The 23,822-nt window shown below is 41.9% G+C and overlaps 2 protein-coding genes across 9 annotated transcripts in view; both read left to right on the forward strand.

Annotated features, from left to right (window-relative positions):
• Positions 1-1,507: 1,507 nt before the first annotated feature.
• Positions 1,508-2,639, forward strand: LOC308392535 (uncharacterized protein). Its single transcript, XM_080875607.1, has 2 exons — positions 1,508-1,832; positions 1,966-2,639. Exons 1-2 carry the CDS (start codon positions 1,560-1,562, stop codon positions 2,632-2,634), a joined length of 942 nt encoding a protein of 313 aa, XP_080731733.1. The 5' UTR covers positions 1,508-1,559; the 3' UTR covers positions 2,635-2,639.
• A 2,134-nt stretch (positions 2,640-4,773) lies between these two features.
• garnl3 (GTPase activating Rap/RanGAP domain like 3) overlaps positions 4,774-23,822 on the forward strand; it is a 101,636-nt gene continuing 82,587 nt past the window's right edge. For 7 of the 8 annotated variants that reach the window (XR_013970854.1, XM_080875830.1, XM_080875832.1 and 4 more), the window contains exon 1: positions 4,774-5,281. Coding sequence is in view for 7 of the 8 variants with exons in the window: in XM_080875830.1 (XP_080731956.1) it covers positions 5,184-5,281 (98 nt within the window). In the remaining variant the exon portion in view is untranslated. The remainder of the gene's footprint in view (positions 5,282-23,822) is intronic. The other variant, XM_080875831.1, reaches the window with a different exon arrangement.

The following is a 23,822-nucleotide window of genomic DNA, read 5'->3' on the forward strand; positions in this document are numbered from 1 at the left end:
CTTTTATGCAGACATCCTTTTTAAGATGTCTGTAATAGATCCATTTGGGTTCTAATTCTTAATAACTGTTTTACAACAGCATCTTTTTTTTCTCTAGTATTGCAATTGCATTATGTTATGAAAAATGAAAAAAACAAACAAACAAAAAAACAAATTCTACCACTGGATAAAGAACAAGCTTTAGTTAAATAAGCTCACTTTCTTTCTTCAAACCTTGAAATTTTTGTACACTCGTATTTTAAAAAATCAAAAACGTAACAGTTAATATTTATACTTCGTTTTTAAATCTACAAGATTTACATGTCTTACAAAAGTCCCCCTTTTGTATTTCTGTCATACATTGTGTAAATGAGGCAAATGAAATGTAAACATAACCAGAAGCGAAGGATTTGTAAATCATTTAACCGAGATACAGGCACAAGCCTCAGGGGATTGTATGAACAGACTCCATGTGTTAGCTCTTATAATTAAATATAATGAAAATATATTTTTGTTAATGTGTGGACATTTTTTTTTTTTTAAAAAGCTCAATTTGTGACAATTTCCACTTATTGTTTTGACAACTTGAACCTTCATGAAAGAACTGGACCAAAGAAAAGAATACAACCAGAAAGCTTTTGGATGAATTACCTTTGTAGCCTTTTCCATGTTATCTACAGGGCTGGGCTTCGATACACAAAGTTTTTTTCTTTTCTTAAATACAGCTTCAGTTCTGTGAATTTTAAAATGCTTCTAAAAATGTGCCAAAGAAGTTGATAAAATGTGATCGTTAGACAGGAACAATAATCTAAAGCACAAGATTACAGTTTTTCTCAAATGTTAAAACACAAAAGCCAATCCTGTAACCCAAATGACCAGTAGTCTAAACACATTTTTCCTTGCTAAAACACATGTTGCAAAACAACTCTGCTCATATTCTCAAATGAAAGCCCATGTGATGCAAAATGCTTGCCACAGTCACCAATCTTTGAACACAGGGAACACACCTGGCGTCAGTCACTACACACAACGACTCAAAATTGAAGACACCTGTTGCTAATGATGTGACCCCACCTATAAAAGCATAGTTTGGTGAAGATGCCAAACAATCACAATGGATGAAGGCATTCGAGCGTGCGGAAGGAGAAGAGCTGCAGGCCAAAGAGGAAGAGGGGTTGAGATCAGAGGAGGAAGAGGTGGAGGCCTAAGAAGAAGAGGAGTTTGGAGTAGAGGAGGAAGAGAAGGAGGCCAACAAGAGAGGGGAGAAGGTCCAGGTGGGAGAAGAAGACAACCTCGCACCATCATAACAGATGATATGCGAGCAACAGTAATTGATCATGTCATTGTCCATGGCATGACAATGGCTGAAGCGGGACGAAGAGTACATCCAAACCTGAGTAGGTTCACCGTGGCCACCATTATCAAGGCATTTGGACAACACAACAGGTATAGTACGCTATAGCTTTCTTTGTCACACTACAGTTTTACAGGCCTGTGAAAGTGGTCTGTTACTTTACATGTAGTTTTACATATAAATCAGTCAATTGACAACACATGTTTCTTTCTTTAGAGCTGAAAGAATGCCACATAGAGGTGGGAGGGTTGCCATATTCACAGCGGCACAAGAAACCCTCATTGCAGATATGGTCCGTGAGAACAACTGCATTAGACTCCGAGAGATCAGAGACAAAGTCATTGCAGATAATGTAAACTTTGAGAACATTGATGCTGTCAGCGTGTCCACAATAGACCGAGTTCTCCGGCGCCAACAGATGAGGATGAAACAGGTCTACAGGGTTCCCTTTGAGCGCAACTCTGCGCGACACATAGAACAACGTTACGAGTATGTGCAAGTACGTATACATCCATGTCCACAGTACAGTTAGTGGAGATACTGTGTTGCTTAGTGGCCTACATTACTTCTGGACAATACTGTGCTACCTGATTGACCGTTCTGAACACCTGTACGCTTTTCCATGTTCACAGAGGATAATGCAGTTGGACGCGATGGCCAGACCCCATGAGTACCTCTTCCTGGATGAGGCTGGCTTCAACCTCCAGAAACGAAGGCGAAGAGGCCGTAACATCATTAGCCAAAGAGCCATCACTGAGGTTCCTGGCCAACGGGGGGGTAATATTACTCTTTGTGCAGCTATGGGTACGGAGGGGCTTGTCCACCGGCATGCTGTCCTTGGGTCTTACAACACCCAACGTCTCCTCACCTTCCTAGAGGAGCTAAAAGACATCCTCCTGGACCGTCAACAACACCATCCTAGGCTAGCACATCACATGTATGTGATCATTTGGGACAACGTCCGCTTCCACAAAACACACCAAATCAGAGAGTGGTTCACCACCAACAGTGACCACTTTTTAAACGTCTGTCTGCCACCCTACTCCCCTTTCCTGAACCCTATAGAGGAGTTCTTCTCATCATGGAGATGGAAGGTGTATGACAGACAGCCATACACAAGAGAGAACCTCGTACGGGCAATGGAGCTGGCCTGTGCTGACATCCCAGTGGAGGCCTTCCAGGGATGGATTCGCCATTCCAGGGCGTTTTTCCCGCGGTGCCTAGCAAGGGACAATATAGCCTGTGATGTGGATGAGGTGATGTGGCCCAATGCAGCTCGGCGACATGATGCCGCACAGTGACTGTGTGTAATACTGTAAAAAGACCGTGTAGACAATAAAAAAAGACTTCACACCCTGATCATGTTTCCGAGAGTACTGTTGTGTGCGATAGATTCTGTTTTTGCATTGAGTTGTGTTACAGTAGTGTATGTACATGGAGGATGTTTTTATAGATTTATAGTCTTCATGTGAAACTCACAAATCTAAATGCCTAATCCTCTGCAGGGTTCTATGACGATCCGTTACTGTATAGTTTATAAAAATATGCATTGGCAGTTATGAACCAAAGAACCTTCTCACAAATTGAGCATTGTGTTATCAATTGTTTTGCTGTAGTGTGTAATGCTGTGTATGGTGTTTACAGTTTTGACAACTTCGAGCTGCTCTCTTGGTGTGGGAGTTTGAGTTTTGCAGTGGGAAGGTGTGGTTGTGTTTATGTAGCTTTAGAGAAGGGTGTTGTGTTTGGACATTGGGGGACCTGGTGGTAACGTTTGTGACATGTGTTTTAGCATTTGAGAAAAACTGTAAGTGTGTGTGTGTGAATGTAATGTTTACTTAATCTTGTTTGCTCATCAGCAGCTGTGGTCGCAATTACAGGATAATGCAAAATACAGTAATAGCAACATCAGTAAGGATGAGTAATAAAAGTGAAAATCAAAGTATATTACTAACACTGGCAAATATGAGATAAAAGTAATACAATTGTAAGTCCAGTTGCCGCAGCCTTACAGATGGGGTAAGGAGCTCGGTCATTAGGGAGGAGCTCTGAGGACAGCCTCTACTCCTCCACACTGAAAGAAGCCAGAGGAGGTGGTTTGGGCATTTTATTGGATGGGTGCCACCTAGGAGAGGTGTCCCAGGCATGTTCTACCAGGAGGAGCCTTTGGGACATGCTGGATAGATTACTCTGCTTTGCTTGGCTTGGTTCTGCCTTGGTGTTGCTTTAGAAGAGCTGCTGGAGGTGGCCAGGGAGAAGGATGTCCCAGCATTGACTGTTGTCAGGGCGACCTGGAACCCAATTAGTGTCGGGATGGATGATTGGACAGATGCATGTGACAGCATGTATTAAAATGATCAGGGGTATGTTTTAATACCTAGGTATTAAATCATACATTCATATTCTAACTTTTAGTTTCAGATTCTGTGATCTTTTCTTTCACAAACGGCACTGCTCTTTTCAACAAAACAGATGCATTAGTATTGTTTTGACTGATTTTTTTTTATGACTGCTTTATCGCAAGTCTAATTTAGACAACAGCAGAAACAAAAGCACAGCGGGACCAGTCTGCTGTCATTCTCAGGGTATTAAATAGTGTCTTGTTGTCAGAGCTGCTAGCATCTACCACATATGCACAAGACAATAAACTTCCAAATAACTCCTGTGTGCCCTCAATAGTTAGGTTGAGTGAAATGTCCACAATTTCACATAGAACATGCAGGTTCTATGTGAAAGTGCCCTCACTCTCACTAAGAACAAATGTTCATTCTTGAAGTGACTGCTGTTCTTCAGTCAACCTATAGCTGCTACAGACCAGAACATATTAGCGCTCTTACTCCAAGTTTAACACATTTGTTTCTTATGCTTATGTTTGTTAGGAATCATGTACAAAATCAGGCACATCATGTACATCTCCCACAGATGCATCTTAACAGCAAAACTCAAGTTGCCCACCCTTAAACCCATCAATGAGTTTAAGCCATTGAAGACATTTTTATTTATAAAACTTATTAGTGAAAAACAAAAAAACTATTAAAAAGAAGAAAATCAAACCAGCAGATAAAACCTTTGTCTGCACATGTTTGAAAAAACAAAACAAAAACAAATCTGTGCTGCTGGCAACCATCAAATGTTTATGCCCTTGTGCAGTAAATTCACGAACATGTGTTACTGAGCCAGTCCAAAACTCAGCACATCAGTCTCCTACATGTTTGGTGGAGAGTGCTCTCAGTTTTCCTTTACTAAGATACAACACGAGTATAAATCACGTTCGCGGTTCAACTCTCACTTCATCAATTTATCTTCCTTTCTCACGCGCAAATAACTTCATTTGACTCAATTCTCGCTCACTCTTTACTCTCTCTCCCTCTTTCTCGCTCTCTCCGTCGGGTTTTATGAGGTCACTGACGAGCAGCCACTCAGTGCTGGGCTGAAGCTGAAGGAGCGCTGTGAGCTCCACATTAGTGGATAACAGGATCGGGATCTCTGGAGCGACGGAGACTCCTCAGCGCAGTCCGCTCAGGGTGACGACTGCAGCAGCCCCGCTACAGCCTGCCCCAATAAGCGCGCATGAAGTGAAACCAGCCCCGGCAACATGCATCTCTGAAAGCGTTCAGCAGGCAGTCTTTTGTCTAGCCTGAGGAGAGGAAAGTCTGCAAGCCCACTTTCCTTGCTCCACTGAGGTGAACTGAGCGTCAACAGAGCCTTTTTTCTACCCCGTTTTTCCCTTTCCCCCCTCGCTCTCTCTCTCTCTCTTCCGCCTCTCGCAGTCCATTGCTCGATATTGGACATTTTCTTTTTTTTTCTCTTAAGCGCCGCGGTTTCCCCGAGTCTACCTGTTTGCCCAGCACCCATGAATTCAGAAAAAAATGTGTATCTTGGGAAAGACAAAGGCATCATGCGGAAAAGAGCCTTGCTCCTTCGGAAGGGTTGCAGCTTCGAGATTTCCAGGTAGGTCCTCTTTTCTATTTTTTCTTAACGGTGGGCGATTTCATTTCTGTCTGGGACATGAGGGCGATCAAAAAGAAATGGCCAGAGTATCCCACTGGAGCTGCACTCTCGTGACAAGAGCTGGCACTTAGTTTCTGATCTATGTTTCACCTTGTGGATCGGGGATTTAACCGGGATCTGGCGTGTGCGCGCGAATTGATGAGCAGAGGGATTCCCCGAGAAAGGAAAAACAAGCATTGTTGATCCAAAAAGACCGTACATTCATAAACATGACAGGTTTTAACCTCTGTTTCAAATGAAAAGATGCATTTTGGGGGCCATCATATCGTTTCCATCTCAGCACCGTGCGTTCACGTTTCTTATCGGACCGTGGAAGGATGCGTTACGCACGGGCTCTTTTTGTCTGCGCCTGACTCTGCATTATTGACAGAGCTGCCCAGCTGCAGGACGCGGTCTTTGGTGATTTTAGAGCCCGATTCAGGTGCTGATCGTGCAGCCCACCAACATGCATTGTAGAATACAAACAAATCCACGTAGCAGGTATTTGATCACATGCGGTAGTGTTATGCCAGGAGGCACCTGTGAGTTCAGACATCCAAACAGGTGAAGGCGGGGAGGGCCTTGGTGACAAATAGACCACAGGCTGCGGAGCTAATATGACTTGGCTGTGTGGTACAGCTGGGTTTAACCTCCCGCTGGTGCTTGAACATGTGGCTTCCTGTGGCAACCTCCTACTGTGGTTTATCTGCTGCAACATCATTCATCAAATGGTTTGGGTACCTTGGTCAGGGCAACTAAGCTGCAGTTTTACTTAAAAGACTCACTTTACTGATGTCACACCAGTTCCTTCCTCTTTACATAATCGCTTTTTTGTTGACTATACTTCCATGCCAGGGAGTGTTTGTTGAGAACTTGTGACAGCAGATCTGTTAGGTGGTCGTTTTAACTAAGGTAACTTTCTCTGTTAATTGTTTGGTGTATAAAGCAAAACGCATATTTATATATAAATGGAAGGCTCACAATTCTGAGCTTTTAGGTCCAATAGTGTGGCAGTATATCCTGCAGGTACTCAGTCACAGTGCTGTGTCTGTGCAATATTGAGCCAAGTCACATTTTTGTTCATTAAAAACTCATCTGTTCGTTTTCCTAGAGACAGAGCACAGACTGATATTAACATTTAATGAATCCCCCGTTTGATCTGTGTTTGATTTTCCATTATCTACCACAATGTGAGGCTTGGAAATGCAAATAAATATACATATTTAAAAAGGGATTCCTATGATTGATTTCCATATTAATGATGAATTGTTAGGAATCATGTTTTATCACTGTGGTCATATCATCTTGACTACTCCTACCTTCACTCCGATTTCCTGCCATTTCAGACGAGCTGTGGAGGTGTACACAAGTGCAAGATTACTCACAGATCTCGCTTCATTGCTCTTATGGCTTATAACTTTGTCCCAGTGTGTCTATTGATGGTGAGACTTCTGTCAGGGAGATGGCTAAATATCTGACTGCACGTCTGACTTATGGCAACAGAGCCATGTTTTGCACACAGCGTGCATATGTGGGTTGAAATTTGGCTAGTTTTGTGTCCACTTACATTCAAATTACACATCCCTTCTAATGAGCCAGACCTATCTCGTGCAGTGAATGAGTTTCTTCCATTTCTATGCTGTTCTGCGCTGGACCCAGAGTCACACTGTAAAGCTTCCTGGCACTCTGTCTCTCAGACACTAGCAGTTTAACAGACAATCAATCAGAGGCAGGCCTAAAGTGGGACTGCGTGGGGAAATAGATTCTCTGCTGTACTGAGAGGTGGAGGGGTGGATATGGAAGACACTCAAGTGAGAGGCTTCTGCTGAGAAGTCTGTGTATAATTCATTGCACTGCAGAGAGGCAGTGCAGAGTGTCACATCTGACCGTACAGATGTGACACATTGTGACCACTTCTTAAGCACACATGCTGTACGTTAGAAACATGCTGTCACAGGCAGGATCGGGCTTGCGCTCTCTCACACAAACTGGCTGAGTTGTTCTATATGTATGTTAGCAAACTCTATTATGAAGCAGCATTATCTAGACATTTTCTCCTTCGTGCTGCAGACAGTGGGAAACATCTTGCAGCATTTGAAAGGAGTTCCTTAGGGCACCAGCTAATGATTCTGTTGTGATCATTTGATCTTGTTATTATTTTCTCAGTTGATTCATTCGTTGCTTGGCCCATAAATCTGAAAAGCGGGAGAAAAAAAAGCGATGAAAGATGAAGATCGTAATTTCCCAAATTTCAATGTGACATTTATCAAATGTCTGAAAGCATGAAAGTCCCCACGATGTTCTGCTACAAATGGTCAGTCAATTGTGTCGTCATTTCACAACAAGTCCAAAAGCTCAGTTAACGGTGTAAAGCTGTCGTGATCGGTGCTAAGCTGCTGGAGTTAATACACTCTGGTATAAACATGCCACATCCCATTAATATTTCCAACTGTGATCTGGACACTGCTTCATCATGACTAAGCCTTATCTAACAAAGTCAGCGGAACACCAGTTGGCGGATATTCTCACTGACAGCATGTAGCTGCAATACTTAGATGGACCACTGAAACCAATTACAGGGCCATTTTCCTCTGCTGCTCTCGATTTATTCGGTGAGGGATGCAGGTGGTTCAGCTGGTGTGTGTATTTCTGTGCATCAAGTACAGTTGTGCACATGTCTGAAGGTGTCTGGACTCTGAAGGGGAAGTCAGCCAATTTTACACTCTGGTCTATCTAGGCTCCATAGCCTATCATGGACCTCTGTGCCTTGTGGCTCAAGCCTACATTGGCTATAAGCATAATGCTCTCAATTCTCCAGTTCAGCAATGAAATGTACAGTAACTAATTTGGGAACCCAAGTCTGCTGACTTATAGCCTTTGGAGGAATTTTGAAGCTGTAGCCTCGAGGACTTCCTGCCAGTCAATATTTACGAAGGAAGATTTTAAAAGCATCATTGGGTCTTGTACCTTTGCAGTTCTTAGCACTGTCATGTGTCATCATGAAGGTCTGGGCAATCTCCTGTGACTGGTTGGGGCGTTGCTAGTTAGTCGAACTGGTTAAACTAACTTGGACATATGTGCAAACTGTGGACGTGAAGCCCAGTGATAGACTGGTGGGCTGTTTAAGGTGTGCCCTGTTCATCCAGTGTTAGCTGGCATAGACTCCCGGACAACACGGGTACCAGGTTTTCACAGAAAGGGTGCTTCTCTGAAAAAAAGAAGGGAAACAAAGACTATCTCCAGTTCTGCTGAATCTGTTTGGATCCAGCCTGAGACTGGCAGTGTTCTAGAAATGCTCTGCTAATCTCTGGAGTATGTTTTAAGAAATATGAGGTTAATTATGCTTGTGCATACACTCAAAGCAAGTACATAGAAAGCATTGTCTTTGCCCTGGAGCTTTGAGCCTGACAGAGGGAGAGTCTGGATATCCTCCAGGAATAACAAATCCTTACCTAATTACAGTCGTTTTCCATTGTTTTCCAAAACAATCGCAACACGTCTGTTTGTCAAGTCCGCCTGTCACTAAACTCTTGGCTCTGGTTTGTCTCAGAGCACTCCCCACCAGCATTGGCTAATTGTGCCTCAGCGAGATTAGGCTAGGTGTCACTTCAAGGAGCCAAGAAAGAGCTGGCTCGACTCTGACCACGAACTGGCAGAACAATCGCAACTTCAGGAAATAGTGCAAGAGAGACAAAGAGAACTATGTGAGCACTCATTGCTACTAGTAAGCACAAAGATGAAAAACAAAGAGGCCACAGGGAAGAAGACGTCCCCTGATGAAGCCTGAATCAAAAACTCAGGGGAAATTTTTTGGGGGGGGTTTCACTTATCAATCCCTCATCAAGAAGCTATAGTTTATTTAAGTGGTAGCTGCATGTTACTGCAAGGGAGACTAACAGAGACCAACAGAGAACAACATGTGAGTAAAAAAAATAGATTACTATGGTTTAATTTTGTAACACAGACCAGTTCAAGATAAGAAGTCTGTTTGCATTATAGGCAGGGGAAGATTAGGTTTTCACAGCATGGGTTAGTTGTTTTGTGCTGTTCATCAATCACTTTTCTGTTGGCTTATCTGCCTGTGTATGCCTCTATTCACTCATTAGACTAACAGTGCAGTACCAACTTCACCTGTGCAAATACAGTAGATCTCTGTGGTGGCCTGTGAGCTGTGAAACTCTTACACAATGTTAGTCGCACGCCCTTTCATCCTCACTTGCCTTGAACTTCTCACTTGAGTGGTTATTCGAGCACACGCGCTTTGAAGTGCTGTCAGTGTCGTCATTAACCTTGCCTGTTGCCAAACCCACAGTGTTTTGTGTCTAGAGGTGTGTGTGTGTGTGTGTGTGTGTGTGTGTGTGTGTGTGTGTGTGTGTGTGTGTGTGTGTGTGTGTGTGTGTGTGTGTGTGTGTGTGTGTGTGGAGTGGGGGTGGGGGGTTGCCGTAGCTTGCTGCGCATCACATTGCCTAAAGACCGAATCTAGGAGAAGCCGAAATCCGCTGCTCTCCGTGCGCTTCGTAACTGAACTGGAGTGGGAGTGGTGAGCATATGTATCTTTAAGAAGAAAAAAAAGAAGGAAACATATATTTGGGTTTGTCCTTTTGTGGTTTCCTGGTGAACTTTTTATAGTAGGCTTCAAAGCTCAATGCGAATGAAGAACATACACTTCAAATGTTAGATGCTTTCCTGTAGGTTGTTTTTAGACCTTTCAATACACCAACCTTCTGTTTATGTGCAGAGGCAATGCTGATGCACTCTCATGCAGACTGAAAGTGGTTGTGATAGGCTGGCTTACTGGGGTCTCCCCCTGCTTTACAGTCTGTCATAACGCACCCAGCAGGAGGAGGGGGAGGCTGGTTGGGTGGACCATTTGACATTTTTGCTGACTTAAGGTACTCCTCTGCTTTGCATACTGTGGACGTTCTCTCGCACAGATGTAAACCTTGTTCGGCACAGTATGTGTTTGCATTGAAAGATGAGCGCAGGAGCGGTGTAGACAGTTGGAATTTAATGCATTAAAGGTTAACTGTAACTAGGATTGTTTATGTCCTGCAAATCAAACAACTAAAGCCGATGATTTTGTTTTTAATGACTCACAACAACATTTTAAATATGGTCTCCTTGTTCTCAGTTTGAGGTCCAGGGCGCGTCTCTATGCAGAGATGCCCAGATGTCCCACTCCCCAGCTTGCTCCCAGATCCCTGGGAAACCACTATGTTCAGTTTTCTAAAATAAATAAAGAAGAGCATTTAATTCTGACATAAACCTTTAATACACCGATATTATCATTCACCCGATCTATCTGTCAGAGTCATGTGACAGAGCCATGTTTATGGTTTGTTTAGGTTCAGTCTCTTAACCTTTCGCGGTTTAATGGGCCTTTATTGTCACAGATTTTTAAAACAAAGCAATGTTGATTGTGGTTTTAAACAGTAAGTAGCCTGTGGTTTCTTAATCTGTGGGTCAAAGTCATTTTGTTGACCTTTTGATCAGACACCTCCTCTGTCATTGGCTCCTTTCCTCTATTTTCATCACATGTCCAGAAAGCTAGCAGCTAAAGAAAATATCCAAAATCCTGTTTAACCTAAGGTGTTTGTGGTTAATGGAGGAAACTAATGTTGACAAATTTAATAAGAGACGTATTTAAAATGCGAAAGGAATCCAGTGTGATCATTTCAAGTTGTTATCTTAATATGGTTGAAATTTTACATTTACAGCCAGTTTGCAAGAGTGCAATAAAGGTTCTTATTTCATACGTTCTTCAGGTTCATCAAAACATTACTCCCAATGCAAATTAACTGCTGCAGATACATTTACTAACAGATAGGGAGTGTATCTTAGAGTTCAGCTAAACATACTTCCTTCTTACCCATATGCAAAGGTTTCATATTTACACTCTACAGTATTGTGCAAAAGTGTTGAGCCACCCTTAATTTCTTCATACTTTGCTTCCAAGGAGATTTTCTTGTCATTTTTAAAGAGGTCTTAAGCAATAGTTTTCCAGTCTTTATCTCAGTCTCTCAAAGTTTTTCTTTAGACATTGGTTGTTTTTTCATGCATTGTCAGTCGACTTCTTGTAACTGTTTATCTTCAGGGAAATGTTTGTTTTCTTTTTAAATCACGTAACACTGACTGATGAATGAGTATAAAAATCCAGGGGATGGACTATGTTGTGCTTTTTGACAACTAGGCAAAGAACCAGTTTTAAGTCATATCTTTAAGCACTTTGTTAGCAGACGTCTGTCACAAAAACACACAATTTTTCCCATTTCTGCAGTTGAATCTACAAGAAGCACCACTGATAACAGTGTTTGACAGGTGTCTGAGAGATGTGTCTGGGCTTTCAGTTGATCAATCTATTGTTCACTGTAGCTTCATCACAAAATACTTTGACATATGCTTAGCCGTCTAGAAGCCATTTTTAAGTAAAGGAAACAGAAAGAAAAGCCTGAGATGTGTCAAATTACACACAAAATTGAGTAAAAATGACTTTTGGTTGAAATCGTTATCAGCATGATGTACAGACTCTGTTTTGGCCTTTATATACTGCATTCCCATAAATTCTTGCATATGTTTCAATAAGTCAGTGCACCTTTTTCCCATTTTCCTGCAAAATATAAAGAAATCAGGCATGGCTCCAAACATTTGGAAATACTTGCATGACAATAAGACGTGTTTTGACATGTAAAATTATATATACGTACTTTTTTTTCTAAAACAATTTTACAGTTGCTTTCACTCATGGGTGAATCCACATCCCTTGATTTGTTTTTGTTGTTTTTTTATATTACATTTCCAAGTTCACACAGCTCCCTCTGGAGACACGAGCAGCTTTTTACAACTGTTTTCACATATGCAGCAGATCTGTCAACACACTTTGAGGATTGAATTTTGGCACCTTCCCTGTTTTTTAACTATAGTATGGAAATGACCGTGCATACATTTCCTATAAATGAATTATCCAACTGGTAAACTAACCAGTTATTTCAGTTTCTGCTCCCAGGAGTGCCAATCGCACGCTGTTTTGCTGTATTGTATTACTTGTCTGATTTCCCCTACAAGGTTGTAGGCTGGGAACTGAAATCATGTGCACACGGCTGGTTCTGCTCTGCTCAGCCACACAGTCGGTCTCTCAGCAAGGTCTGATAAACACTGGACTGTAATCGCTCCCATATGTGGCTGCATAGCTCAGCACAAGCCAGCTCAGTTCAGCCATGCGCACGATGCAGCGCACCAGGCTCATTTTGACAGTAAAATAGACTCAAATTACTACGAAGAAGAAAAAAAAAGAAGCTGAAAACGAAAGAAAAGTCCCTCACTTGATTACAACCCCATGTAAACTTTTATTCTTTTGACTAAAACATCTGCTTCCATTTAGGGTTTTTTTAGACACATACCTACACATTAAAATGCACTGTGCACTGCTCCAGGAAAGCTTGGAGTGGAAAACATTTCCCATTATAGTTGGCCGGAATAAGACCAAGCATAGAGCGAGTTGTACTTAAAGCCGGGTATTGGTTGAGATGTGGCCACCTCAAGCTCAGCCGCAAGCCACATGCACACAAGACTCATAATCTGGGGAGCGTTTTATTTTTTTCGCAAAGTATTACAAACTGCCTTTATAGCAAGGTCACTTTCAAAGTGAAAGTAAATGTTTGAAAGTTGAAAGGAAGTCTGCACATATAGAAAAGCTGTGAGTATACAACATATGCTGTTTCTCACCCACCAGCTGTATCGTGGTCATCCTTAAAAAGTTATCCAGGAGAGATGGTGTGAGAAATGGAGCGTGTGAAGGGTTACTGTTGGACATTTTTACCCTGCGGTTTTTTAGGAGGCCAGCCAAAACCACTTCTTGGTTAGCGGGTGAGCAACAGAACAAGACATGTAAGAAAGAAGGAGTTGGAAGTGCAGTTTAAATGCACTTGTAGAAAAATAAGGGCATGCAGAGGTTGTGAAGGCAAAGCTGAAATAAACTCGCTTAAATTTGAGCTTGTATTTCAGAAAACTGCTCAAAGGAGTTGTCGCAAACCCCCCACTCCACCCCACTATAGGTCTCATACTGCAGTTGCGTACAGATTGCATTGCATGATGCTATTTCTCCTGTGTTGTTTTGGATAAAGAAAGCATGCATGTTGGTTTACACAAACACAGGTGCATACTCACAGATGCATTTTCCCAACAGTGCATCACTATTGTTGCCGAGATGTCCGACACAGAGTCTTTAAGACCCCCTCTGAGAAATTTTAGGCTTTAGCACCTCATGTGTCATAACCGGTTTTCTTTTTCAAATGAGGAACGGAAGTGATATACTGTTGCATTTTAGTGTGGGAACACCCTTTGAGGAAGTTGAGACAGCAATGATATGGCCCAAGGCAAGAGGAGGTTAAAGTAAGTGGGACTGTTTAATGCTTTTAAATTGAGATAACCTGTTGAAAAATAAGAAAATTAGGCTTTCATACTTTTTTTGTCTGGTAACCACATTTTTTAAAATGACCTTTGGTGTGATGTTTGCATTAGTTGGAAAGTTAAGAGACTCAAGTTAATATAGTTAATTCTGATAACAAGAAACTGAGTACAAATGTTTATACGCAGGCGTCATCGATTACTGTGATGAGTCGTTGCAGCCTCACTAAACTATGAAATCAAGTACATGCAAATGTGCAATGCTAAAAAAAAAATGAAAGGAACACTTTGAAAACATATCAGATCTCAATCTAAAAAACATGCTGGATATCTACACTATTGGGGACTGGGTAATGCGTTACAAATGAAATGATGCCATTTAATAAAAATGAAAATTAATGGTATGAAAAATGGTGCTCAGTAGTTTCCTGACAACATCAGGACATGCTGTGTGTCCCTCCATGGATATGCCTCCCTACACCATCACTGACCAGCCACCAAACCAGCCGTGCTGAATGGTGTTACAGGTAGCATCGGGGCAAACCTGCTCTCATCTGTGAAAAGCTCAGGCTGCCACCTGCCAATTCTGGTATTCTATGGCGAATGCCCTCAGGCCACACTCATGAAGTTTCTGATTGTTTGGTCAGAGACATTCACACCAGTGTAATGCTGGAGGTCACTTTGTAGGTCTGGCTGAGCTCACGCTGTTCATCCTTGCACAAAGGAGTAGATACCAGTCTGCTGATGGGTTTGGAACTTCTACAGCCCTGTCTGTCTGCTTCCTAGAATCTCCTCCATGTTTTCTAGACTGTGTCGGGGGACACAGCAAACCTTCTGGCAATGGTGCATATTGATGTGCCATCCTGGAGGTGTTGGACTACTTCCTGCAACCTCTGTAGGATCCAGGTATCGCTACCAGTAATGATACTGACCCTAGTCAAATGAAAAACTAGTGACAAAACAGTCAGAAAAGATGAGGAGGAAAAAAATGTCAGTGGCCTCCACCTCTACCTGTGCTTTCAGCACAATTTGTTGTCTCATTGTTGCTGCTCTATTGCACCTGTTGTTAATTTCATTAACACCAAAGCAGCTGAAACTAATCCACAAATCCTACGAGTTTAATTGACTTGATGCTATATTCTGATTAAAAAGTTCAAGATTAAAGTCAGAAGTCATGTATTCTCAGAAAGACAAACATCAGGGTGGGGACAAAATGTAAACTCAGTGACTTTGATCGTGGCTTTAGTGTTCTTGAAACTGCTGATCTCCAAGCAAGACCGTTTCTGGAGTTTAATCCTCATGTTGCAAACGAGCAGTAGTTGTGCATGGTTCAGAGAATAATGTGTGAATCGGACACAACAGCTGTGAAACCACAGATTATGTCAGAATGCAAAACACCTCACATGAACAGAAGAAAATGATGTTGGGCTCCATTGTTGTCAACCAAAAACAGAAATGTGAAACTACAGTGGACACAGGCTCTCTAAGACACAGCAAACAGACAGTCAGATCAAACTCAGTTTCTGCTGAGGCTGAAGAAAATTTGGCTTCAACAGCATGAATTCATGGACCCAACCTGGCTTGTGTAAACAGTTGCTGTTCCCACTCAGTTTACTTTAAAGGCCAAAGCTTATTTGAATATTGCAGCTGACCGTGCGCATCTTCCAAAGGTTGCCTGCAGTATGATGATGTAAGTTGTCTGAAATGGCTCTTATGAACATGACAAAGAGTTAAGTGGACTTCAGTGGCTTCTGTCTCCGATTCGAGTCTATCACAACTCCTTTGGGATGTAGTAACACAGCAGTAATGTGCAGCTGCAATATCTGCGGACTTGCTAATAATATTTCCTACATCTCACAGAATTCGTGCCACCAAGAACTAATACTTGGTGATTGTGCAGTTTTCCTTCTCATTCAACTGTGATAAAAGCTAAAACCACAAGAGGGCAGACTCTCCCTGTAAAAACAGTGGGACCATATGGCTGCATGATATAGGCTGAAAAGAGAAGGATTGAAGAATTCAGAGTCACACACAGGCACACACCTCTCACAATGTGAGATTTTATAACTGCTCACATTATGTGAAGATGAGTTCAAATTCACGTTGAGCAGCATGTTTGATATCACGTCTCTCCACTAGGAGGAGGGTGTACATTAAAAAGCAGTGATATCTGTGAGGACACCAGGAGGAGTCCGCCCAGGGTTTCATATCAGGCATCAACTTCACCGGGTTTATTTTCGTGAAAAAAGCTGAATTTATCTCATGTCTGTTCTGCATTCAAGCAGTGCACTCATCTACACGATGTGTCAGGAGCTCCATACCTCTCATGAGCCTAAAAGCAACAACAAATATCCAATAAGGAAATTATAGAATAAGATGTTTTTCTTTGATTTCAAGGTTCAAATTCCTAACAGTGTTTATGGTAATAGAGACATATTTTTGTTACAAAGGGAAACATATTAGATTCAGTGATTATAAACTAGGAAATCAAAGGGGTTCCAATATCAGCTGTCACTAAATCTGTCACTTTGGATACTGGGCATAGTCTATTATATTTTGCTCTCTTGCATTGACTCCTGTTGCTTGAAACGGTCATACTGTAAGCGTGGGTACATTACATGTTTGAAGACATAGGAATTCTCATTTCTCTGTAGTACTTTATTTATATAGTTAATATTATTTCTCTATTGTAAGTTTTTAACTGTGGATATGGCACTTTTTAATAACGATATGTTTCTTGTGGGCCAGCCCTCTGCATTTTGTCAAGCAGTTATGTTCTCTCTTTTTCGAGTGGTGTTTCTATACATTTTCCCATAAATCTGAGGGTAATAAAGCTTTTGGCTCTTGTTGTTAGTGCCAGTGTTATTTGGTAGTGAACTGGTCTGAAACACAGTTTTGGCATTAAACAAAAAAATACAAAAGCAGACATTCACATGCACATGTAGCTAAAGTGCCAAGGGCACAGAGGTGTCCAGGACCGGTCTGAGCGTCACAGGCAAAAGGTTAATTCACCTGATTACATTTAACATGACTGCCATCATCAATCGACACAGCCTGACATAGTGGCATTTCACTGAGGCCACATGGTGACCGGCTGGCATTTGAGATGCACTAAGAACAGAGAAGCCAAGGCCTGAATCCAAATCGTGTGTGTGTGTGTGTGTGTGTGTGTGTGTGTGTGTGTGTGTGTGTGTGTGTGTGTGTGTGTGTGTGTGTGTGTGTGTGTGTGAAGCATTGGAAAAATTTATGAAAGGGGAAATATAAATATAGTGGGCTACTGGAACTCATAATCTCAGTTAGGGAACGACTCTTTCATTGTCCTAAATTCACTGCATTTTGACATGCTTCCTTCTCTGATAGGTACCTAAGCAACTGTAACTGTAATGTAAATGTTGTGCAGCAATATGCACAATACACAAACCTGATGGTGAAGCTGGACTATAAGTAGCAAGCATTTACAGTATCTTGATGCATTCTCAATCATCCAGGTAAGTAAATCTCCAGAAAGTTGATTCTGTTCATCTTGATGTAGCGTTTTGTGGGAGAAACGTTTCGTCACTCATCCAAGTGACTTCTTCAGTCTCAGCTGACTGCAGGTTTCCCCAAATCTTATAAACAGTACATTTGCATAATTACTGAAACCAGCCCACTGGGAGGTCAGTTCCTTAATCTTAATTATGCAAATTCTCATGACCATTGATCAACAACCACTGACCAAAACCCACTGATCAAAGCCCACTGATCAATTGCTAAAGGGTTGAATTTTGCTGTCACACCGAGACAAATCCCCCTAGTGGAGCTGATCACAGCCACAGAAACAGCAATTCGTAACAACAATATTGCAGAAGTGGAAGCAGGGCAACTGCGGACGAAAGTTTCGGCCTGTCTCAGCAATGCAAAGCCCCCAGCATCCAATATCACCATGAAGGAGAGGAAGGCACTCACAGGGAGGAAAGCTGGTTTGAGCGCGGAGTCAAGGAGGCCAATTACGTGAAAAGGGAAAGACCATCTCTGAATCGAGGAGGGGGCCTAAGGGTACATCTTTTGCCATCTTGGATGAGTGATGAAACGTTTCTCCCACAAAACGCTACGTCCAGATGAACAGAATCAACTTTTGGAAAAGCATTTACAGTAGTTCATTTACACCATTGATAAAAACCTGCACAGTCCAAGCTAGTTCAAGCTCCTCTTCCAGTGTGGAAATCATTATAATCGCTCAAACTTGCAATAATGAAAGGGAATAGAGGTGGGCAGAACGATCCAAATATCGATAGTATTGATGCTAACATTGGTACTGGATTGATACTAGCATGATAGGATTGATACTTTGTGAAAAAAAAAAACATTTTTCACTATGAAAAACGTCTACGTGTCACCTGTGGAACTCTCTCCCACTGAGCATAAGGTCTCTGGACTCAGTAGCTTCTTTCAAAAACCAACTAAAAACTCATCTTTTTAGAATTGCATTTTGTTAACTGTGGTCTGTTTTGTTTGTTATCCTTGTGTGAAGCACTTTGTGATCTTTTATCTAGAAAGTTGCTATATAAATAAAGTTTTATTTACTTACTTACTTACCTGTATCGCCTAGTTTTTGTTTTTTTCACAGCCAGTCATATTCTAACAATAGAAGCTTATCCAAAGTGTTTGAAAAACGGGCACATTTACATTCCAGGTTTTCAAAAAAAATAACGCACTTTTAGAATAGGTGAAAAACTGGAAGGTGTGTTTTGTTGCGTGTTCTAATTATTGTGGAAAGTATAAATCACTGTGATGTGATGGACATTAAAATGTGCTGATGACTTGCAAATTTATGATCAACTCATAAATCATGACACACTGCTCTCCCTTACTTTAAACTGACAAAGGCAACTTGTGTATTGGTATTGGCAGTACTGTATTTACTTGGTATCGGATGTATTCCAAATTCTGCAGCATCACACAGCACTATCAAATGGAGCCATCTTTAATGACTGGTTCCTCTTGCAGGTTACACATTATCCACAAGCAGCGGCTCATCAAAGAAGTGACATCACGGCAGGTGTTTTCATTTGCATGTCGCGTACATGACAGATAATAACCCCACTGTGCATGTCGTCCACTTTTACATATTATTGTCTGCAGTGTTTACATTTTTCGCTCATTTTCATCCATAGCAATTTATTTATAGAAGATACTCCCACTGGATTTCATGTGATGTAGCCATCACTGTATATTATACACTTTCAGACAAGCCTCGTTTATCCTATGTGTGGGAAAAGTGCCGTGGCTTAGATCGTGAGACTGCAGGGCCTGAGTGGCAGCTGTCCAGAGAGAGAGTGGTGGAGCTCAAAGGGATTATCGCACTATTGAGTCAAGAGCTCTTGATCCCCACCTTGTAGCTAGCTTCATGTGCTTCAACTGCCGTGGCTCACCCTGCAAGTGAATAAACAATTAGTGTACCTCTGCACCTCAGCCTTACTGGCATTGACACATGGACTGTAAATCCACACACTGTAATGCTTACGCCTACATATACAATCTGATCTTTAAAGTTCCAGTCGTCTGGGGAACAAAGAGCCTGAGAAAGTCCACTACTGCCGCGTCCTGCACACATACAAGAGTTAAAAAACAAATTCTAAACATTGATTTTTAACTTTCTGCTGAAGTCCTGAAGACAAAGCTTAGTAGATTTTTTTTTTTTAATTGAAGCTCTGCAACATAAAGCAGCTATAATTTAAATATTGCAGCAACTCTTTGAAGCTAGAAAAAAAATAGTCCAGTAATTATGTTTAATTTTCTTTGCTTATGCTAATCAATTTCCAGTTGCAAATGAATTGGACAGTTTGCCTTGCGGGTAGGAGGCAACCTTTCAAACTGACTGCAAAGCCATTTAACACTGACCATTTAAAATTTTGTCTTTAGGGACTTTAGTAAATGACCTGTTGATTCATCTACTATTCATAGAAACCTCATCAGAAATTGTCTCAATAGAAGGGTAGAAAAGATAGAAAAGGCTGAGGCTTGCCAAGTTACACAAGAACTGGACTGAAAATCAGTGACAATAGGCAATCAAATACATTTTTGATCATCAACATTGAGTTGACAGTCAGGAGAAAGGTACAACAGTGATTGTCTGCAGCCATCTGTAGACCACGGTCATGGTGTGGGGCTGCATTTCAGCCAGTGGTGTTGGAGCTCTTGCAAAGCTGATGGAAATATGAACACTACAGGATGGTATGTTCCTGTCTGATCCAACGTGCAATACTGTCTAGAAAGCATCTTATTGGCAACACCTTGATTTTTCAGCATAACAATGATCCCAAAAGAAGTAAAAGCATACCTGAATAGAACATCATAGAGTGGGACACTATCAGTTATGGATCGGCCCCATCCCAGAGCCTGCATCGCAACATTATTGAAGCAGTGTGGTGTCACCTTTACAAAGAATGGAATAAAAGGCAGCTGAGATCCAAAGAAGAGCTTTGAATATCCTTCAAGTAGAACTCTTCCTGAAGACTAGAAGCAAGCGGCCTAAAAGAGTGCAGGCTGTGTCAAACTTATTAGAACTGCACAAACTAAAATAAAGGCAATATTTTGGTGGATTCATGTCCTGTATTATTTAACTTTGTACGTAAGCTGTGCATTATATTCATCACCTCAAGCAGGCTGTTGTTACATTACACTTACTGTAGTGTTTCTTCTCAGCCCGTTTTGTTATGCATTCAGAATGCCCGCCCTCCAACCCCACCCCCCTCTGCCGTATTAGCAGACTGATCTGCGAAGAGGAAGTCTATCCCTGTTCTCACTTCCCTTGTTAAAGAATAACTTCATAAGCATCCGTTAAAAGAATAAACCCTTTATGCAAAGGCCACGGATGCCAGTGCACGATATGGTGTGACAGTGGGAGGGTGTGACAGAGCTGTGTTTATGTAACTTGTATGACTGCCTCTTTGTGCGAGTTATTGGCCCCTGGGCTCTAATTAGAGCTTAGGGGTGTTGAGCTATCTCAGGTTGGCTCATTGTAACTCAATCCTGACCTCAGAAAACTACATACACGAACTCCAGTCTTGTTTAAAAGGGTTTTTTTTTCCTTCTTTTATTTTGTTTTTGAAGCTTCAGGCTGTGGCAGATTACAGCTGCATTTCAACATGAGCTATTTATAAAGGTTATCACATCCAGAGAACGAACAAGACAAAATGCCATGTGTGTTGGTAGCTTTAGGTGTTTTCCTGTAGCATGGCATGTCACAGAGGGGGGTTTCTGCTGATTAAAAATTGATGAGCAGCTGAGTGCCATGTAGCCTGAGCCGAGCATTCCTGCAGTCTTTCATGTTGTGTGTGTGTGTGTGTGTGTGTGTGTGTGTGTGTGTGTGTGTGTGTGTAGGCTGAGCTTGAGACACAGGCTGTAGCTGCGCTATTGTGAAGGTATCATATATACTAAAGATCACATTTCACCCGCTGTGTCTGTGTGTTTAAAGGGAAAAACGCGAGAGAGCTCAGAAATAAGATTTAAAATCCATCTTCACATGTTTCTGGTGTCATTATTGCTTACTTTTTGTGCGCCATCCATGTACTGACCTGAGAAGTATTTTCCTTCCTTCCTGTTTCCGATTACAACATTCATCTGTTAAAATAGAGGACCAGATCCAAAGTTATTGTTATCTTTAAAAAAGGATAATGATGCAATTTTTGTAATTTTCCTCTGTTCACCCATTGAATATATTTTTATTTAAATAGTGCCACAAATGCAACAGCATAAACTAAGCTAAAAGCGTACAATAATACAGAGAAAACCCCAAGAATCAAGAGTGGGAAGGAAAAACTCCCACTCATAGGAAGTGACAAACAAATGGGAGACCACACACAGGCTTTTAAAGACTGTAAGACACATTTAATGAAAATAAGGTAAAGCAACTTAAACACAAGTTAAAGGACATAACAGCCATAACTGAAACTTCCAAATAAACATAACACGTGCCAGAGGGAGCCAAAAGCCAGCCACCCTGGTTCAGTCAAGGTGTCTTTATATACACTGGGACTGGCCTCTCAGGTGTGCTGCATCAATAATTGGGTCAGCTCCACCTACCTGCAAGAAACAGGAAAAGGAAAAAGAAAAACACAAGGCCAGCCCACTGGCCGTCACACTTCCCCCCAAAGAACAGGGTCTCACCCTGAATTGGCAAACACACTTACATTATGAATTTGCAGCTAGAAGAACTAACATATTTTAAATTCATAACATATACACACACACACACACATGCACCCTCACTTTCAACACCTTTTGTATGCTCAAAAATCATCTTCAGCTCAACTCCAACCTCAGCAACCTTGGTACCTAGGAGCAATTTAAGAGGAAGGAAAACGATACTGGAGAGGACATACTTCAAGCATATGAGGAGTGAAGCTGCTGGTTACAAAGGGGCACGGGACAAAGCATCTGCCAAGACATTATCTTTGCCCTTAATGTGCTGGATATCCAAATTGTAAGGCTGCAGAAAGAGAGCCCACCGCATGAGCCTTTGATTTGGGTTCTGCAAGGTGTTCAAGAAAGTGAGAGGGTTATGGTCAGAAAATACCTCAATTGGCCGAGCAGAATCTAAATATACCCTAAAATGCTGCAAGGCCAAGACTAATGCCAAAGCTTCCTTCTCAATGACCGAATAATTCAGCTGATGGGAGTTGAACTTCTTGGAATAGAAACTAACTGGATGTTCCGTACCTTGCTTGTCAGCTTGGACTAGAACAGCACCTGCACCAATGTGGCTTGCATCCACATACAGCTTGAAGGGCTGATCCAGACGAGGGGCTAAAAGCACAGGTTCAGAGCACAGTAAAGCTTTTACATCCCAAAAAGCTTGCTGGCATGCTGCAGACCAAATAAACTTTACCTTGGCCCTCAACAAATCAGTCAGAGGAGCAACCACTGTTGAGAAGTTTCGACAAAAACAGCGATAATACCCGACCAGACCCAAAAATCTCATGAGTTCTTTTTTTGTTACCGGAACAGGGAACTCTTTGATGGCCAACACCTTTGCATCAACTGGCCTCACATAACCTTGGCCCACAACCTTACCAAGATAGGTCACAGTTGCTTTTGCAAATTCACATTTTGCCAGGTTGATAGTCAGATTTCCCAGAACTAATCGTTCAAACAGAGTGCGAATGCGATCCAGATGATCCTCCCAGGTGTTACTATATACCACCACGTCATCTAGGTAAACAGCACAGCCTTCCAGCCCATTAACAACCATATTCATGAGTCGCTGAAATGTAGCTGGAGCATTGCGTAAACCAAAACCCATGACTGTATATGAATAAAGACCAGATGGCGTGATGAAAGCAGATATTTCCTGAGCTCTGGGAGTCAGCGGCACCTGCCAATATCCCTTCAACAGATCAAACTTGCTCACATATTCTGCTGCACCAACTTGGTCAATACAGTCATCAATATGAGGCAAGGGGTAGGAATCGGGTTTGGTCACTGCATTTACCTTACAAAAGTCGGTGCAACAACGTGGTGATTTATCAGCTTTTTCAACCAACAAGCATGGGGAAGCCCAGCTTGATGACGACGGCACTGCAATGTTGTTTTCCAACATGTAATGAACTTCCTTATCGACTATTTTCCTCTTTTCCTCAGAGACCCTGTAGAACCTCTGCCGAATTGGTTTTGTATCACCCACATCAATATCATGCTCTATCAAAGTTGTTTTCGAAGGTGTGTCTCCAAACAAGGTTGGATACCTTGTAATTAATGCAGACAATTCTGCACATTTGTCAGCAGGCAAATGGCCCAATAGCACATCCAAGTTCTGAAGAGATTCTGAATTCTTCAGACGGCCAAGCAATAAGGGATCATCAGGTGCTGCCACATCCTCCCCCCCACAAACTGACTTCGCCACTGTACAAGCCGACAACCCTGGACTCAATGTAGAAGGAGAAACGAAAGAGCCCGACAGACCGACGGATAAGGGACGAACATGATAGGGTTTCAACAAATTAATATGGCAAAGTTGATTTCTTTTCTGGCGATCCGGGGTATCAATCAGATAATTCTGTTCAGACAGTTTTTGTACCACAGTGTAAGGCCCAGCAAACCGTGCCTGGAACGGTGACCC

This window comes from Rhamphochromis sp. 'chilingali' (genome assembly GCF_963969265.1).
Source record: "Rhamphochromis sp. 'chilingali' genome assembly, chromosome: 2".
NCBI classification, from domain to species: Eukaryota; Metazoa; Chordata; class Actinopteri; order Cichliformes; family Cichlidae; genus Rhamphochromis; species Rhamphochromis sp. 'chilingali'.

Coding starts and splice junctions, on each gene's coding strand:
- LOC308392535 (XM_080875607.1), top strand. CDS start 1,560: ATGCCACATAGAGGTGGGAGGGTTGCCATATTCACAGCGGCACAAGAA. Junction 1,833..1,965: donor AACGTTACGAGTATGTGCAA/GTACGTATACAT, acceptor CCATGTTCACAG/AGGATAATGCAGTTGGACGC.